Genomic DNA, 20318 nt, shown 5'->3' with positions numbered 1-20318 from the left:
GGCGCGCGAGCTGCCAGGGGGCCCTGACCCAATCGCACCCCCTGCTCTCCCGGTAGTTACACCACTGAGAGCTGTTGATACACCTCCCAACTGTCCTGTTTTTAGAGGGACAGTCCCTCTCTTGACAGCTCAACCTGCAGTCCCTCATTTGTACTGGAAAGTACCATTTTTCTCTGCACTGAACAGCCAGAAAAAGAAACAATGTTTCTGACTTAATTGGCTTTTAGCAGAGAACCCAGAACAGCCACCAGGTGCACTTGGAAACTTTTGTAACAATTTCAGATAAGCAAATAAGTAATTCTAACAATACAAGATAATAGGTCCCTTAGGGAAACTGTGACTCACAGCTTAAAGGGCAATTCACCTTCAAAAGCAAAACTGTAATAACTGAAAAATAACCACAGAAATGTGTTCAAACTCTCATAACCTGCCAAATTTTGTAAAATAAACATGGTTACTGTGACTACAAAAATAGGCGTGGTCAACCGCGGCGTCCTCTTTGTCCCTCTTTTTATTTCCAAAATGTTGGGAGGTATGGTCATTCCAAACAAAAATTTTAAAATTGCAATTGCACAAAAATTCAAGTGATTTGGAAGGCCACAAGTCTGTAGAAAGTGCCAACACCAGATATGTGTAGTTTTATGGAGATCAAAAACTTCCAGCAATTAATTTTCAAAGCACTACAGCAGACTTTATATTTTACAGTAAACAGTAGGCTTACCCCCAAATCATATGGTTTTCAAAAGTACCCATTCTACCGAATCCAAAATGGGTAACCTTGTCTTTCTACTCCTAATTAGGAAACATCAAAGCTATTCTGAATTTAGCCATTTTTATAAAAATGTACGAAAATTCTGACAAATTACCTCAAAAGGTTCACTTTGCAAGTTCATATCTCCCACAAAGCATAAGGAACCAAGAAAAAACATCCTAAATATGAATAAACGAGTTCCACTGAACAGTTTTATGGCCATTTTGCATAGGCTTACCAAAGTATCTGGCGCTTAGAGACCCCAAAATGAAGTTAATGCATACATATCATAGCATATATTTCAACTTCCAAAATAAATATTGCTGAATTTATGTGGGAAAAAAGTGGCAAATTAGTAAGGCAACCTCGAAAACCATATGTTTTCGAAAGCACACATGCTGACAAATCCAAAATGTGTTAATACCTCTGTTTATATGCAAGTGCCTAGTGTAATCAGCAGTCAGAATCACGATGCATTTAAAAAAAAAAAATCTATAAAATTGTGTAAATGTGTATGTGTTTGTATACTTGGCAAGTTGCATGTTATGTGCGTGTGAGTGCTGTGAAAGTGTAAAAAGCCTCCCGATCCCCCAAAAATGTATATGAGTGTGTGTAAATGTGCATTAGTGTAAAATGTGTGTGTTTTTGAGTGTATGGTGGCACTTACTTTTTGAAAAAGGCAGGTAGGTAGGCTGGAGTTACAGGAGGACTGCTGAGCACAAAGATCTGCCCCATCAGGGAGGGGGTCCATTGGAGGGATGATCCTGCAGGTAAAGGTGCTGCAGCAGACGTGTAGTTGACACATCTGCTGCTCTCTAGGGCAACTGGGCAATCGTGCCCAAGAGCCCACTCTTTCCCAGCTTCTGCTCATTGCCTAGGGGCAGGTGAACGAACAGGGAGCAGAGGCATGGATTTACAAGTTCCCAAACTAGGAAGTGCTGCAGAATGTAGATTCTGTGTTCTGTCGTAGTTAAAGGGTTAAATTAACCTGATTTATTTGACTAATCTTGTGTCTGTGAGTGTAAGGGTGATGCCCGTTCTGTGAATGCCCCTGGTTTTTACTATTGACTTACTGCATAGATGAATTTCAGCAACGGTATGCAGAGTAGAAATCCGTTCTGTTAAATATTGGTACAGCAATATGTAACTTATCAAAGTAAAATGTATTTTGGTGGCATTACATCAAAGTTTCACCTTTTTTTTTAAATCAAGCATTGACATTGAACACAGATGACCATAAGGGGGTGCTCAAAAGAGCTTACAATCTCAATATGTCATAAATATAGTGAATAATGTACCCCCTATTGTAAAATATAAGGATATTATAAGCCACCAAGGAGTTCATTCATCCTCGTGTATTAATACAGATCATGGAACTTCAAAGTGATTCCAGTATCCCTATTTATATAATCCACAGATTTAGTAAGCCAAGTGACAAAAAATTACATTTACACCACTGAACACTATTTATATGGATACAATCTACAGCATATTTATGACATTTGTGTTTTAGATAGATCTGGAGCACATTATTGTCACAAACGATTCTGCCCGGAGCTCCGGGCGGAGCATCCTTCCTCGCCGGTGTTGCTCCCAAAATGGCGGCGCCCATGGCTGCCACGCGGGTAGCGTCAACGGCGCAACAATGCCAGTGCGCCTGTCGCCACGTGATGACGCCGGCGCATTGCCTCTGACGCGGGATGCTGCGCCAGCGCCGAATTGGCGCCAAAATTCTAAATAAAAGTGCGCCCAGTACTCTCCATCACTGCCCAATTATAGGATCTGTTTATTAGCGTTCCTGGGTGCTTTATTGTAGTTATTCTGGACTTTGAACCCTGCCTGGACTTTGATTCTGACCCTTTCTGCCTGCCATTGAACCTTGCCTGGACTTTGACCTTGTATTCGCCTTAACCCTTGCCTGTACCTTGAATCTGAACTCTGACCCTAAAGGCTTCCTCCTTGGTCCTGACTTCCCCGCTGGGAGCCGATAGGCCCCCTTAACAATTATATAGTGAATAAAGTACCCCCTTTTGTAAAATATAAGGATATTATAAGTTACCGAGGAGTTTCAGGACCATATAAAAACACGAGGCCGAAGGCCGAGTGTTTTTATACAGGTCATGGAACTCCAAGGTAACTGCTAATATCCTCATATTTTGCAACTGGGGGTACTTTATTTATTATAATACACAAATTTTGGTGAGTCATGTGACAGAAATGACATCAGAACTCACCGTTTATAACTGATGACATCAGAACTCACCGTTTATAAGGATATAATTTACAAGATATTCATGGCTTTTGTGTATTATATAAATATATATTTTTATTCTGTGTGGTAATTACTAGGCCTGTTCTGCACACTATGTGCATGATAAAGTAGCTCTCCAATACTTTCTAGGTAGTACATCAGCACTATGCCTTATTTTGTGGGGGTTCCACCAACTCTACATACATAGACACATATTATGGTTGTTGGCTCCACATAACTTGACAACACAACTAAATAACTCAGAACTTTAGTTTTGATTCAAGGCACTTAGGTCACAATTATTTGCATATGTTCTGTAAAGAACAGGGGGTGATTTAATAACAACACCAGGCTGCAAATTTCCCATAATCCCCATATTTTATTACCTCTAATGAAACATTTCTCCCCATAATTCCAGCTGCTACATCAAAATCAATGCAACTGAGCTAGAATTTTGACAAGAATCAGAGTTAATCACCCAATGCAAATATATGAAAGTGCAAGGAGCAACTTTTGATGGAAGCATCTTCACTTAATGGGATTTTTCGTGTAGCTGACTGCAGTCAATTTAACAGCCCCACAACTGCACTCGTGGTCATAGATGACCCCTAAATCTGGATACGTTCCCTAGTATAAGTTTTAAGTGTTCAATCAGGATGGGAGGGTAGTTGAGACAGAGGATCTGTGACAAAAGGAGGGCCCTAGCCAGGGGCTCTCTGACAAAGGGAGAGCTCAAGAGACACAAAGATCTCATTTGTGGGATGCAAGCAGGGCAGGGATTGTAATGGAAAATCAGAGGGTCAGATTGTAGCATGGCCAGGGATGCAAGTTTGCTAGGCTTTTTTTTCCTTTGGGAGCCTCACACTACTTAATTGGCAGGCCCCACTGGCCACATAGCAAATGTGCTAATAGTCTAGAGTTGGAGCTGAAAAATAAATGATAAATATCCACCAAAACCAAATATTATGAATTTGACACATCAAAAAAAAGATAAATACACTTTAAGGTTGTTTTTTTATTTCAAAATCCAGGGCTAAATACAGAAAAATCCTTGAATTTATCCAAATAAACAACAGTTTTGCCCCACCAGAAAAAAAAGAAAAGCAATCAATTATCCATAGCATTTTGTGTTGGTATTTATACACAACCATGTTGTCTTGTGTTGGATCCACTGCAAAAAATTAGCTTGGATGCCCTGCCATGCATGAACACAACTGTATTAGTTCACTTCTCCAGGCTCCTATTTTTTTTCTTAGAGGATTGGTTTCTATGTCCATGTGTACAAAACAAAAGACTGTGAAACTACGAAGCTTGCTTCTTTGCATCTGCAGATGTAGCCCAAAGACACCTTTCCATTTAAAAGATGCTTTGTATGTATAATAATTTTGTCTGTCAAAAACAGAAAACAAAACCCCAACCATTTTAACCATATTGTAGATACTGTATATCATTCCTTGACTTGTTTAACAGAAAAATGCTTTTATGCTGTACAATACAGTACTTAGTACAGTCTTGCATGGGTCAGGTTGGGTAGACTTGCAACCCAAATTGGGCCCATTATAAAACTTTACTTTGACTCAAGACCTGCTACCCTACCATATTCTCAGAGGGTTAACTTTAATCCCAACCCAATAACCACATAACTAGAAGTGACTTCAACCAATATCTTAAATCAGAGCCTTTCGGGGGCCCGCGGACCTTCTGCCCAGTCAGGGAATAAGTGATTTCTACACTTGAAACTTGACTGCCTTGCAGGTAGCATTTACTCATCAACTGTTTGAAAACAAACTATTTATTGGTTGATAAGGGGTACTAGATCTGGGCAAATGTTGCACATAAATTACACAGCTTTAATTTAATCAGTAACACTTCTCAGATGAGTGCTTGAAAAACATGATTGAATATACCTTGAAACTGAACTTCCTAATAGTTTGGGAAACATAATAATGAGGTTTATGCATGTAGTAATAGCTTTTTGCCTCTTCACAAGGTCTGTTGGTGAAAGGGTATGGGGGGAGTCACTGCTTTAAGTATAGATGACAATTTTAAACTTGACAAAAATGATTCGATACAAACGATCATGAAAAAACCCACATAATTACCTTGATCTGTTGTGGGCTGGTTTTCCAGTAGAGCCTCTGGCTGCTCACACCACAGCTAGTAATTTGGGTAATTGAGGAAACGTTTAGTAAGCCCACAAGTTAGGCATCTCACAACAGTTTTCCGTTGCCCACGAAGTTCTGAGGATACAAGGCATTGTGTAAGCAAGTTAAAGTGTTGAAGAAACCGTAAACCTATAGTGGGTTAAATGGTCTCCATTACAAAAAAAAAGATTACAGTAAATATGCAAAATTATTTTTAAATATTGAGAATCTGAACCCAAATTCAACATAACAAGTCCAGTCTGGAACACTTCTAGTAAGCATCAGTTCCACCGGTTTCTCTTAAAGGGGTGGTTCGTCTTAAAGTTAACTTTTAGTATGTTAAAGAATGCCTAATCCTAAACAACTTTTCAATTGGCCTTCATTATTTATTTTATATAGTTTTTTTTAATTAATTGCCTTCCTCTGCTGACTCTCTCCAGCTTTCAAATGGGGGTCACTGACCCCATGTAAAAACAAATGCTCTGTTAGGCTACAAATGTAATGTTATTGCTACTTTCTGTTCCTCATCTTTCTATTCAGGCCCTCTCCTATTCATATTCCAATCTCTTGTTTAAATGCATGCATGGTTGCTAAGATTATTAGAATCCTAGCAACCAGAAAGCTGAAACTGGAGAGATGCTGAATAAAAAGCTAAATAACTCAAAACCGCAAATAATAAAACATGAAAACCAATTGCAAATTGTCTCAGAATATCACTCTCTACATCATACTAAAAGTTAATTCAAAGGTGAACAACCCCTTTAACCGCAGCATGTAGGACAGTTTGTTGACACAGTGCATTTTTTCTGTAATTGAGATTGTTGATTATCACACTGATTGTGGGATTACAGATTCAATTGTTTCCAATTTGATTAGTTTAAAAACAAATACATTTAGGGGTATATTTATCAAAGAGTGAAGTTAATAGTGAAGTTCCGCCACTAGAGTGAAATTCCGCCACTCTCCATTCATTTCTATGGGATTTTTTATAGGTGTATTTATCAAAGGGTGAACTTTCACTTTCACCCATTGATAAATACGCCTTTCAAAATCCCAAAGAAATGAATGGAGAGCTGCGGAATTTCACTCTAGTGGCGGAACTTCACTCTTTGATAAATTTACCCCTTAAAGTGGTGGTTCACCTTGGACTGGCAATGCCCATTAGTGGGATCAATAGATTAAGAATCTCCTTTTAAGCACACTGTAAATTACTTCATAATGTTATATAGTGAATAATTAAATAATTGTTGGAGTAGAGTAAATTAATTGAGGTTTTTTTATTCATCATACAAAAAATATATAAAACAAATTGTACAAAAATTCATGTATTAAGTTAATTTCCGATCATCAAATTAATTTTTTCAAATTCATTTATATACATTCATTTTGATTATTTGTAGCAGCAATCTTGTGCATAAATGTTTGCTTGTATTTAAATTATCATTTGGGAGTTATACAGGCTCTGGTTATTTTGTTTCAGCATTCCTTAATAAAGCAGGTATTGTTTCAGTTCTCCAAGCGTTCTTATAGAAGTCTCATACTAACTGCTGTTGGGCTACAAAGAGAAAACAATGTATCTGTGAAACCGTTTATTTCTGCTTAATTGTTGCCGAAAAGATAAAGTGTAACATCAGACAGGGTGAATGTGTTGCAACATCAAGCTGGTCTTGCAAAGTGTGGAACGTTCCTCAGTGTCGGACTGGCCCACCGGGATACCAGGAAAAGTCCAGGGTGGGCCCAGGTGTCAGTGGGCCCTCACGCTTTGTATTTGGCCTTAAATATTTGGCCTATTTCATGTCCATTCCCTATTTCTATGAGAACAAAGAGGCTAAATAGATGGAAAAAAAAGAGTATGAATGTAAAGAAAAGAGACTAGGAGAATAGAGCATGAGGAAGGAGAGGAAGAAAAATAGTACTAAGAGTGGGCCCCAGGTCTAAGATTAATAGGTGGGTCCCTGGTCAAGGGTTTTTGGGTGGGCCCCTGGTGTCCCAGTCCAAAACTGACGTTCCTTATTGGTAAGTGTTGATGTTCCGAAATGCTGCAGCACGTACGGCTCTGATGTGTGCAAGTTAAATATATTATTATTCGCCACACATTCACTCTTGCTTTTTCATTGCCACATTGAATGCATATTAAGCAGAGTGTTCTTTCCTCCACATGTTCGACGCGCGTTTCACCTTGAGGAATGCTGAAACAAAATAACCAGAGCCTGTATACCTCCCAAATGATAATTTTAATACAAACAAACATTTATGCACAAGATTGCTGCTACAAATAAGCAAAATGAATGTATATAAATAAATTTGAAAAAATAAATTTGATGATCGGAAATTAACTTAATACATGAATTTTGATAAATTGATTTTGTACAATTTTTTTTATATATTTTTTGTATGATGAATAAAAAACCTCAATTAATTTAATTTACTCCAACAATTAATTAATTATTTATTATCAAGTCAAGTCAAGTGGATTTTATTGTCATTTCAGCCATATACGGTAAATAAAGTACATAGTAGAAACGAAATGACGTACCTCCAGAACCCCCTGGTGCTATACAACAACTCTAGTACACGGTCATGCTGGGCAAAGTGGACATTTCAAAAGTGGACATTTCAGTTCCTTATATATATTCAGTTCAGTCCTTGGGAGTTGACATACCTGATGGCTTGTGGAAATAGACGGATTTGCATTCTGGAAGTCAGCACTCGAATACTGCGGTATCTTTTACAGGATGGCAAGAGGGTAAAGAGATCATGTGCAGGGTGGGTGCTATCCCTGACAATGCTGGTAGCCTTCTGGAGACAGCGGGTGTGGTAAATATCCATAATGGCAGGAAGTGAGACCCCAATGATCTTTTCTGCTGTCCTCACCACCTGCTGCCGGATCTTGTGATCTGATACAGAGCAGTTTCCATACCAGGTAGTGATGCAGCTGCATAAAATGCTTTCACTACACCCTCTGTAGAAGATAGTGAGAATGGGTGGTGGAAGGTGGGCTTTTTCCAGCTTTCGCAGAAAGTTCCACCGGAGATCCGTCAATGTATAGTGGAGAAGGATCCCCACGTGTTCTCCTGAAGTCAACAACTATTTCCTTTGTTTTGTTTGGATTCATAGACAGATTATTGACTTTGCACCAGTCTGTAATTATGAAGTAATTTACAGAGTGTGAAAAAGGAGATTCTTAATCTATTGATCCTATGAATGTGGGAGAGGTCCAGTGACCCATTTGAAGATATTAATAGCCTTCCTAACATTCAGAGAAAAAACTTGATTCGAGTTTAGTCAAAATTTGAATTGGATTTGATTCGAGTTTTTGGTTCGGTAATATTCATTCAAGTATTAGACATTTGAATTTCTTCTTAAATTACCTCCCAATCAAATTTAGAGTATATTCAAATTTAATAGAGTAAAAAACAAATTCACATGAATTCTAAATTTGACCTTATATAAATGGGCCTCCCCATATCCCTAATGTGTTAACACCCCAAGGGTGCAAATTTGTTATTGTCGATGACCTAGTCACTACTGATCATGCCAAACACAGATATAGGATCTTAGGGGCAGATTTATCAAGGGTCGAAATTCAAAGTGGAAAATACTTTGAAATTCGACCATCGAATAGAATCCTCGAAATCGAATTCGAAGTCGGAGGATTTTATTCATTGTGCGATCATATTCCGATCGTAGTAAGATTGGACTATTTTATCGCACGAAAATTGCTCTAGAAGGTCCCCATAGGCTAACATGGCACTTCAGCAGGTTTAAGTTGGCGAAGTATTGAAGTCGCAGTTTTTTTAAAGAGACATTATTTTGATTATCGAATGGTCGAATAGTCAAACGATTTTTACTTTGAATCGAAGTCGAAGTAAATTCGAAGTCATAGTATTATATTTGATGGTCGAAGTATTCAAAAAATTTTCGGATTTCAAATTTTTTAACTTTGAAAATACCCTCAAATTCACTTCGACCCTTGATAAATCTGCCCCTTAGTGTTCTGCCATCAGGGGGAGCACAGGGGATTCAAGTGTACCAACCAGACCTGAAGGGGGGATCAGCTGTGCTTCACTTTTCATAATAGCCTGGCCCCCTTGACAGTGCCAAAGCCATGCCCCCACTACTGAAGTCCTGAAGACATGTTTGAGGATGCAACTTGCCCAACATTTACCATGGCTCAATCTTGGGATTGAATTTTGCCATTAATTACACCAAGCGGTTGGTACAATGTTTTACAAGGACTGTTAGAATTCTATAGGATCGAATCACTACATTCTTGTGGGAAAATATGATAAACGGTGCCCTTTTTTGGACATTGTATTGCACATAGACCAATATAATCAGAATCAGAAAAATAATACAAAAAAATTAGCTTGCTGTCTCAACACCAATCGTTTGCTAATCATTCTGTCATTATGGCAGTAAAATCTAGCCAGCTCTACATTATCTGGGTTTTGAGCCAAAACACAATGTGCAGCCTTGGAAAAAAAGAACAAAGAAATACATTAACAAAAAAAGGCAAAATATACCATCTATAATAATTATGACTTACCTTCCAGGTAGCTGTAAACCCACATATAAAATTGACCATAATGAAAACATCTTTCCAATATACGTTAATATTTTCTCATTTTCTGCAATTGACATTAACATTGTTTGTATTGGTTATTCAAAGCAGTATATATCAGTGCAGCGTTAGACACCCTTCCAGTCAAGACTCCTTTCCTCGCAAAGCTATGAAGATTTCTAAGATTTTTCTTCTTCGCAATTCTAGATTTAAAAAATGTAGTTTTTTCTTTGTTAATGTAATTGCTCTAAAAAAAAAAAAAAAAGCATCTATATGACCTTTCTGTGGTCTCGACTACTTATTCAGCCAAAACTCTAATTAAAAGAATGCTTTGCAGGTTTTGTGAATAATAGACATTTAAAGTAGGATGGAGTCTTGGGTGGGAGGAAAGTTGATTTCTGATAAATTGTTTCTATAGTCAAACTTAGAAGAAAACAGGACAGACAGAAAAGGGTTTACAATTACTACTTCTTTTTTCAAATATATAGTTCAGTTGATTGGAATTATTGGATTTACGTGTTACATTATCTGAAATCAGTTACTTACCTGGTATAGAATTTGTTGTCTCTGAAAAGCTTCTTTGTCTTTCATTTGAGTTGTCATTTTTCTGTGGATTCCAAAGTTAAAAAGTATTTTCAATCCTATAACTTTTTTCTTTCACAATGGCCATGAAGTGGCAAATTAATTATTGTGTTATTTGGTTTGATAATAAGCACATATACAAAGGCTTAAAGGTTTTTCGCCTTCAGTTCAGTTGGTTTCCAATAGTTCACCAGAAATAAATTCTTTTTCCAATTACTTTCTATTTTCTATGTGTTACCGTTTTTCTAATATTGAAGCATAAAATCTAATTTTGCCTTTCTAAAGCAGCTCTGGGAGGGCGGTGGTTGCAGACTCTGTTCTAAATTGATACATTTAGTTGATACATTTCTTATCTTTGTCCCTACAGAATCCCTGAGTTTAATAAAAGGCAACTGATACAGTTGTTGCTAATACTCCAGAGATGCTGCTGAGTAATGTATCAACTAAATGTTGCAAAATTGTAACAGGGCAGAATCTGCACAGAATTACTGAGCTGTCAGATTGAAACGCCAGAGACACCAACCATAAACTTTAAACTTAGATTTGGAAAAACGGTAAAAAAAATGGGAAGCAACTCAACTGAAAAAGGTTTTGAAAGGAGAAAAACTCCCTTTAAGGCGGTGGTTCACCTTTAAGTTAAATTTTAGTATATTACAGAATGTCCAATTCTACGCATCTTTTCAATTGGCCTTTACTATTTTTTTTATTTTTTTCCCTTCTGACTCAGTCCAGCTTTCAAAGGGGGGTCACTGACCCCATCTAAAAACAAATGCACTGTAAGGCTACAAATGTATTGTTACTGGTACTTTCTATTGCTCATCTTTCTATTCAGACCCTCTCCTATACATATTCCAGTCGCTTATTTAAATCAATGCATGGTTGCTAGCAGGCCCGGACTGGCAATCTGTGGGTTCTGGCAAATGCCAGAGGGGCTGCTATAAGGTCCCATAGAAAGTCAGCATTTAGTGGGCTGGTGGGGGCTGTTTGGGCCTCTGAGTGGGCTGAGTGGGCTGATTGGGCCTCTGTGTACCTGAAATGCCGGGGCCTATTTTAGTTCTCAGTCCGGACCTGGTCGCTAGGGTACTATGGACCCTAGCGAGCAGACTGCTGAAACGGCAAACTGGACAGCTGCTTAATAAAAAGCTACATAACTAAACAACTACTACTAATAAATAATTAAAACTAATTGCAAACTGTCTTAGAATATCACTATATATGATACTGAAAGTTAACTCAAAATGTGAACTACCCCTTTAATGAAAATCACACAATATAACTCAGCTTGGGAAAAAAAATCCTTAAAGCAGTGGTTCAGCTTTAAGCTATCTTTCAGTATGTTATACAACGGCCAATTCTAAGCAACTTTTCAATTCGTCTTCAGTATTTATTTTCTATCATTTCATCGTATTTGTCTATCGTATTATTTGCCTTTTTCTTCTGACTTTTCCGACCCTATCTAAAAACCAAATGCTCTGTAAGGCTGCACGTTTATTGTTATTGCTAGTTTTTAGTACTCATCTTTCTATTCAGGCCTCTCCTATTCCAGTCTCTTATTAAAATTTATAGTTGCTATTGTAATTTGGACCCAAATTCTTTGCATATACTAGCGACAGCCTAACTCCAGACAATACACGTCAGCCTTTCTTTCTATATAATGTAAAGGTTCACTCTTCAAACCACATGCAAAATGAGGGACAGATCAAATCCAGCAAGAGCAATAGTGTTATCCTGACACATGTGTCAGTGTTCATAGATATATCTGCTGCAGGATGTTTCCATGATACAAATAAACAAGTCACGATTGCCACTTCATTGCTCCAGCCAAAGAACAAAAGTGTTATATTTGATTGGACAACTTCTTCTTTAGATAAAGTTGGAAGTGACAAAGCAAACAAAATTCAGTAGTATCACTCGCAACCAGACTGCATTCAGTGTTGTTTCTGAAAAACTGACAGGAACCTTTCAGCAAGTCCTTCTTTGCGCACAGTAGCGCACGCGCGTCCTTCTTTGCGCACAGTAGCGCACGCGCGTCCTTCTTTACGCACGGTTGCGCACGCGCGTCCTTCTTTGCGCACGGTTGCGCACGCGCGTCCTTCTTTGCGCACGGTTGCGCACGCGCGTCCTTCTTTACGCACGGTTGCGCACGCGCGTCCTTCTTTACGCACGGTTGCGCACGCGCGTTCTCCTTTGCGCATGGTTGCGCACGAGTGTCCTCCGTTGTCCATGGTTGCGCTGGCGGGACGGAAGCGGGGTACAAGGTATAAACCCTGCAAAACCATCAGCCAGAGTTAGACTACTTCACTAAAAAAATGTCTTCTATACAAAACAACCCGATGTACAATACACTAATGGAAACCTTGCTTTGTTTTTGATAGAAATATGTATTGTAGCACTTGTATGCACCGAAAAGTAACATGCTGAGGGGTTCCCTTCCTATTTTATGTCTTGTTTGTATATGTTCTATTATGAAAAAGTAATACAAATTTAACACTTGAAGCATTAACTAAATGTATATCCTACAGCAGTAAAGTTTGGACACTCTTAGATTTATACAATGCATAAAAAGGCCAGACTAGATCACAAGAACAACAACCAAAAAAAAGTTAAAATAATGCTTACCATGGCACTTACATGGTTAACTTTGTGAGTAGGAGGGTAAACTAAAATGCAGACATTTTAACATGGAAGGTCATGAAATTCAATGTTATGTTCCTAGGGAAGTAAGAAGCACCAGGTGCAACTTGGTAAAGGCTTAGTATGTGATTTGAGAGCTAATCATCCTATATATGAAGCAATTTCATTGGCATATTGCAGTGGGCTTGAATTGTGCCATTAATTACACCAAGCGGTTGGTACAATGTTTTATTCAGCCAAAACTCTAATTAAAAGAATGCTTTGCAGGTTTTGTGAATAATAGACATTTAAAGTAGGATGGAGTCTTGGGTGGGAGGAAAGTTGATTTCTGATAAATTGTTTCTATAGTCAAACTTAGAAGAAAACAGGACAGACAGAAAAGGGTTTACAATTACTACTTTTTTTTTCAAATATATAGTTCAGTTGATTGGATTTATTGGATTTACGTGTTACATTATCTGAAATCAGTTACTTACCTGGTATAGAATTTGTTGTCTCTGAAAAGCTTCTTTGTCTTTTATTTGAGTTGTCATTTTTCTGTGGATTCCAAAGTTAAAAAGTATTTTCAATCCTATAACTTTTTTCTTTCACAATGGCCATGAAGTGGCAAATTAATTATTGTGTTATTTGGTTTGATAATAAGCACATATACAAAGGCTTAAAGGTTTTTCACCTTCAGTTCAGTTGGTTTCCAATAGTTCACCAGAAATAAATTCTTTTTCCAATTACTTTCTATTTTCTATGTGTTACCGTTTTTCTAATATTGAAGCATAAAATCTAATTTTGCCTTTCTAAAGCAGCTCTGGGAGGGCGGTGGTTGCAGACTCTGTTCTAAATTGATACATTTAGTTGATACATTTCTTATCTTTGTCCCTACAGAATCCCTGAGTTTAATAAAAGGCAACTGATACAGTTGTTGCTAATACTCCAGAGATGCTGCTGAGTAATGTATCAACTAAATGTTGCAAAATTGTAACAGGGCAGAATCTGCACAGAATTACTGAGCTGTCAGATTGAAACGCCAGAGACACCAACCATAAACTTTAAACTTAGATTTGGAAAAACGGTAAAAAAAAATGGGAAGCAACTCAACTGAAAAAGGTTTTGAAAGGAGAAAAACTCCCTTTAAGGTGGTGGTTCACCTTTTAGTTAAATTTTAGTATGTTACAGAATGTCCAATTCTACGCATCTTTTCAATTGGCCTTTACTATTTTTTTTATTTTTTTCCCCTTCTGACTCAGTCCAGCTTTCAAAGGGGGGTCACTGACCCCATCTAAAAACAAATGCACTGTAAGGCTACAAATGTATTGTTACTGGTACTTTCTATTGCTCATCTTTCTATTCAGACCCTCTCCTATACATATTCCAGTCGCTTATTTAAATCAATGCATGGACTCGCTAGGGTACTATGGACCCTAGCGAGCAGACTGCTGAAACGGCAAACTGGACAGCTGCTTAATAAAAAGCTACATAACTAAACAACTACTACTAATAAATAACTTAAAACTAATTGCAAACTGTCTTAGAATATCACTATATATGATACTGAAAGTTAACTCAAAATGTGAACTACCCCTTTAATGAAAATCACACAATATAACTCAGCTTGGGAAAAAAAAATCCTTAAAGCAGTGGTTCAGCTTTAAGCTATCTTTCAGTATGTTATACAACGGCCAATTCTAAGCAAATTTTCAATTCGTCTTCAGTATTTATTTTCTATCATTTCATCGTATTTGTCTATCGTATTATTTGCCTTTTTCTTCGGACTTTTCCGACCCTATCTAAAAACCAAATGCTCTGTAAGGCTGCACGTTTATTGTTATTGCTAGTTTTTAGTACTCATCTTTCTATTCAGGCCTCTCCTATTCCAGTCTCTTATTAAAATTTATAGTTGCTATGGTAATTTGGACCCAAATTCTTTGCATATACTAGCTAGCGACAGCCTAACTCCAGACAATACACGTCAGCCTTTCTTTCTATATAATGTAAAGGTTCACTCTTCAAACCACATGCAAAATGAGGGACAGATCAGTGTTCACAGATATATCTGCTGCAGGATGTTTCCATGATACAAATAAACAAGTCACGATTGCCACTTCATTGCTCCAGCCAAAGAACAAAAGTGTTATATTTGATTGGACAACTTCTTCTTTAGATAAAGTTGGAAGTGACAAAGCAAACAAAATTCAGTAGTATCACTCGCAACCAGACTGCATTCAGTGTTGTTTCTGAAAAACTAACTGGAACCTTTCAGCAAGTCCTTCTTTGCGCACGGATGCGCACGCGCGTCCTTCTTTGCGCACGGATGCGCACGCGCGTCCTTCTTTGCGCACAGTAGCGCACGCGCGTCCTTCTTTGCGCACAGTAGCGCACGCGCGTCCTTCTTTGCGCACGGTTGCGCACGCGGGTCCCTCTTTACGCACGGTTGCGCACGCGCGTCCTTCTTTGCGCACGCGCGTCCTTCTTTACGCACGCGCGTCCTTCTTTACGCACGGTTGCGCACGCGCGTCCTTCTTTACGCACGCGCATCCCCTTTACGCACGCGCGTCCTTCTTTACGCACGGTTGCGCACGCGCGTCCTTCTTTACGCACGGTTGCGCACGCGCGTCCTCTTTACGCACGGTTGCGCACGCGCGTCCTTCTTTACGCATGGTTGCGCACGCGCGTCCTCTTTACGCACGGTTGCGCACGCGCGTCCTTCTTTACGCACGGTTGCGCACGCGCGTTCTCCTTTGCGCATGGTTGCGCACGAGTGTCCTCCGTTGTCCATGGTTGCGCTGGCGGGACGGAAGCGGGGTACAAAGTATAAACCCTGCAAAACCATCAGCCAGAGTTAGACTACTTCACTAAAAAAATGTCTTCTATACAATAACCTGATGTACAATACACCAATGGAAACCTTGCTTTGTTTTTGATAGAAATGTGTATTTTAGCACTTGTATGCACCGAAAAGTAACATGCTGAGGGGTTCCCTTCCTATTTTATGTCTTGTTTGTTTATGTTCTATTATGAAAAAGTAATACAAATTTAACACTTGAAGCATTAACTAAATGTATATCCTACAGCAGTAAAGTTTGGACACTCTTAGATTTATACAATGCATAAAAAGGCCAGACTAGATCACAAGAACAACAACCAAAAAAAATTAAAATAATGCTTACCATGGCACTTACATGGTTAACTTTGTGAGTAGGAGGGTAAACTAAAATGCAGACATTTTAACATGGAAGGTCATGAAATTCAATGTTATGTTCCTAGGGAAGTAAGAAGCACCAGGTGCAACTTGGTAAAGGCTTAGTATGTGATTTGAGAGCTAATCATCCTATATATGAAGCAATTTCATTGGCATATTGCAATGGGCTTGAATTGTGCCATTAATTACACCAAGCGGTTGGTACAATGTTTTACAAGGACTGTTAGGGCTCTTACACACGGCCGTTCCGACCTGCGCTCCCCTGCGTTCCGTTTTTTGGCGTTCAGCCGCAGGGGAGCGCAGGAATAGACTTAAGTAATGATTTGAAATGGGGCTGTACTCACTCAGGCGCGTGTAGGCGCCGAACGCAGGAAAAATGCAGCATGTTGCGTCTGAACCTGCGTTCGGCGCCTACACGCGCCTGAGTGAGTACAGCCCCATTTCAAATCATTACTTGCGTCTATTCCTGCGCTCCCCTGCGGCTGAACGCCAAAAAACGGAACGCAGGGGAGCGCAGGTCGGAACGGCCGTGTGTAAGAGCCCTTAGAATTCTATAGGATCAAATCACTACATTATTGGGGGGAAATATGATAAACTCTGCCCTTTTTGGACTTTGTATGGCACATAGACCAATATGATCAGAATCAGAAAAATAATACAAAAAAATAGTTAAAAAAATTAACTTACTGTCTCAACACCAATCGTTTGCTAATCATTCTGTCATTATGGCAGTAAAATCTAGCCAGCTCTACGTTATCTGGGTTTTGAGCCAAAACACAATGTGCAGCCTTGGAAAAAAAGAACAAAGAAATACATTAACAAAAAAAAGGCAAAATATACCATCTATAATAATTATGACTTACCTTCCAGGTAGCTGTAAACCCACATATAAAATTGACCATAATGAAAACATCTTTCCAATATATACGTTAATATTTTCTCATTTTCTGCAATTGACATTAACATTGTTTGTATTGGTTATTCAAAGCAGTATATATCAGTGCTTTGATATTTTCTGCATTGCTGGTTCTGACTACTTGGGCCACTAAAACAAAGTAGCAGCGTTAGACACCCTTCCAGTCAAGACTCCTTTCCTCGCAAAGCTATGAAGATTTCTAAGATTTTTCTTCTTCGCAATTCTAGATTTAAAAAATGTAGTTTTTATTTGTTAATGTAATTGCTCTAAAAAAAAAAGCATCTATATGACCTTTCTGTGGTCTGGACTACTTATTCAGCCAAAACTCTACTTTAAAAGAATGCTTTGCAGGTTTTGTGAATAATAGACATTTAAAGTAGGATGGAGTCTTGGGTGGGAGGAAAGTTGATTTCTGATAAATTGTTTCTATAGTCAAACTTAGAAGAAAACAGGATAGACAGAAAAGGGTTTACAATTACTATTTCTTTTTTCAAATATATAGTTCAGTTGATTGGATTTATTGGATTTACATGTTACATTATCTGAAATCAGTTACTTACCTGGTATAGAATTTGTTGTCTCTGAAAAGCTTCTTTGTCTTTCATTTGAGTTGTCATTTTTCTGTGGATTCCAAAGTTAAAAAGTATTTTCAATCCTATAACTTTTTTCTTTCACAATGGCCATGAAGTGGCATATTAATTATTGTGTTATTTTGTTTGATAATAAGCACATATACAAAGGCTTAAAGGTTTTTCACCTTCAGTTCAGTTGGTTTACGATAGTTCACCAGAAATAAATTCTTTTTCCAATTACTTTCTATTTTCTATGTGTTACCGTTTTTCTAATATTGAAGCATAAAATCTAATTTTGCCTTTCTAAAGCAGCTCTGGGAGGGGGGTGGTTGCAGACTCTGTTCTAAATTGATACATTTAGTTGATACATTTCTTATATTTGTCCCTACAGAATCCCTGAGTTTAATAAAAGGCAACTGATACAGTTGTTGCTAATACTCCAGAGATGCTGCTGAGTAATGTATCAACTAAATGTTGCAAAATTGTAACAGGGCAGAATCTGCACAGAATTACTGAGCTGTCAGATTGAAACGCCAGAGACACCAACCATAAACTTTAAACTTAGATTTTGGAAAAACGGTAAAAAAAAATGGGAAGCAACTCAACTGAAAAAGGGTTTGAAAGGAGAACAACTCCTTTAAAGGCAGTGGTTCACCTTTAAGTTAAATTTTAGTATGTTACAGAATGGCAATTCTAAGCATCTTTTCAATTTGCCTTTACTATTTTTTTTCCTTCTAACTCAGTCCAGCTTTCAAATGGGGGTCGCTGACCCCATCTAAAAACAAATGCACTTTTAAGCTACAAATGTATTGTTACTGGTACTTTCTATTAATCATTTTTCTATTCAGACCCTCTCCTATACATATTCCAGTCGCTTATTTAAATCAATGCATGGTTGCTAGGGTACTATGGACCCTAGCGAGCAGACTGCTGAAACGGCAAACTGGAGAGCTGCTTAATAAAAAGCTACATAACTAAACAACTACTACTAATAAATAAATAATTAAAACTAATTGCAAACTTTCTTAGAATATCACTATATATGATACTGAAAGTTAACTCAAAATGTGAACTACCCCTTTAATGAAAATCACACAATATAACTCAACTTGGGGAAAAAAATCCTTAAAGCAGTGGTTCAGCTTTAAGCTATCTTTCAGTTTGTTATACAACGGCCAGTTCTAAGCAACTTTTCAATTCGTCTTCATTATTTATTTTCTATCATTTCATCGTATTTGTCTATCGTATTATTTGCCTTTTTCTTCTGACTCTTTCAGCTTTCAAATGGGGGGGGTCACCGACCCTATCTAAGAAACAAATGCTCTGTAAGGCTACACGTTTATTGTTATTGCTAGTTTTTAGTACTCATCTTTCTATTCAGGCCTCTCCTATTTATATTCCAGTCTCTTATTAAAATGTATAGTTGCTAGCGTAATTTGGACCCAAATTCTTTGCATATACTAGCGACATTCTAACTCCAGACAATACACGTCAGCCATTCTTTCTATATAATGTAATGAGTTCACTCTTCAAACCAGATGCAAAATGAGGGACAGATCAAATCCAGCCAGAGCCAGTGTTATCCTGACACATTTCTCAGTGTTCACAGGTATATCTGCTGCAGGATGTTTCCATGATACATATAAACAAGTCATGATTGCCATTTAATTGCTCCAGCCAAAGAACAAAAGTGTTATATTCTTCTGCTTTAGATAAAGTTGGAAGTGACAAAGTAAGCAGAATTGTAATGAGTATTTCAGCTTGTGATTTGTAAATACAATATTCAGTACTATCACTTGCAACCAGACTGCATTCAGTGTTGTTTCTGAAAAACGAACAGGAACCTTTCAGGAACCGTAAAAGAGGCTCTTCCCTAGAGCGCAACCAGGCACGTACCTCATAAGCATCCTACTCCTAGTCCACCACTGAAAAAGGAGGCGCACGTGCATCCTTCTGTTGCGCACGGATGGTCACGAGCATCCTTGTTTACGCACGCGTGTCTTACTTTGCACACGGCTGCCTCCGGCGCTGGTCCCTAGCTGTGGAGGTACTGTAGTGCCAATATTTGCTGTTAGAATTTGAAAAAGATAGACGCCAATACCATGTCTGCTGCAAATGGGGGGTTCCCAATCTTTATTCCATGGTGCTCATGACACTTCACAGTGATCAAATGTTTCGGGACCGCATGGCCCTTCCTCAGTGACCATGCGGTCCCAAAACGTTTGATCAGAAGGTATTGGCGTCTATCTTTTTCAGATTGTATATTACCTTATCCCCTAATTGGACTTTCATTTGCAAATATTTGCTGTTAAGCACCATTGTCTTTTATACCAAAGTGCACTATTTCACAGACATAAGTTAAATACGTGTTATCTACAAGGGGTAAATCTTCACTGTGATCTGGTTAAAAGAACATTGAGTTTCAGAATTTAGTGCACTGTATAACCAGTGTCGGACTGGCCCACAGGGATACCAGGAAAACTCCCGGTGGGCCAAGGTGTCAGCGGGCCCTCATGCTGCTAAACTTTTGGCCTATTTCATGACCATTACCTATTTTTATGAGAACAAAGAGGCTAAATAGATGGAATAATTGATTATAGTATGTAAAAAAAACAGACTAGGAGAATAAAGGTTGATTGAGGTGAGGAAGAATAATAGTACTGAGAGTGGCCCCTGGTCTAAGGTTTTTAGGTGGGCCCCTGGTGTCCTAG

At 38.3% G+C, this 20318-nt stretch overlaps 1 protein-coding gene across 3 annotated transcripts; it reads right to left on the bottom strand.

The window, feature by feature from the left end:
- Positions 1–3635: 3635 nt before the first annotated feature.
- On the bottom strand, positions 3636–20124 carry LOC108707523. 3 transcript variants are annotated; one of them, XR_005965475.1, is made up of 7 exons: positions 19504–20124; positions 17596–17656; positions 16807–16907; positions 13403–13463; positions 10257–10317; positions 5105–5242; positions 3636–4391 (listed from the first exon to the last, which is right to left on the bottom strand). XR_005965475.1 is itself a non-coding variant. In XM_041582297.1 (6 exons), exons 1-6 carry the CDS (start codon positions 19554–19556, stop codon positions 8100–8102), a joined length of 525 nt encoding a protein of 174 aa, XP_041438231.1. In that variant the 5' UTR covers positions 19557–20124; the 3' UTR covers positions 8074–8099. The 3 variants fall into 3 exon arrangements, 2 of the variants coding, with proteins under 2 accessions (XP_041438231.1, XP_041438232.1); XM_041582297.1 differs by lacking the exons at positions 3636–4391; positions 5105–5242 and adding an exon at positions 8074–8287; XM_041582298.1 differs by lacking the exons at positions 3636–4391; positions 5105–5242 and adding an exon at positions 9081–9777.
- Between the last annotated feature and the right edge of the window lie 194 nt (positions 20125–20318).

This window comes from Xenopus laevis, chromosome 2L, assembly GCF_017654675.1.
Source record: "Xenopus laevis strain J_2021 chromosome 2L, Xenopus_laevis_v10.1, whole genome shotgun sequence".
NCBI lineage: Eukaryota > Metazoa > Chordata > Amphibia > Anura > Pipidae > Xenopus > Xenopus laevis.
This window is presented reverse-complemented; position numbering and strand designations above follow the sequence as displayed.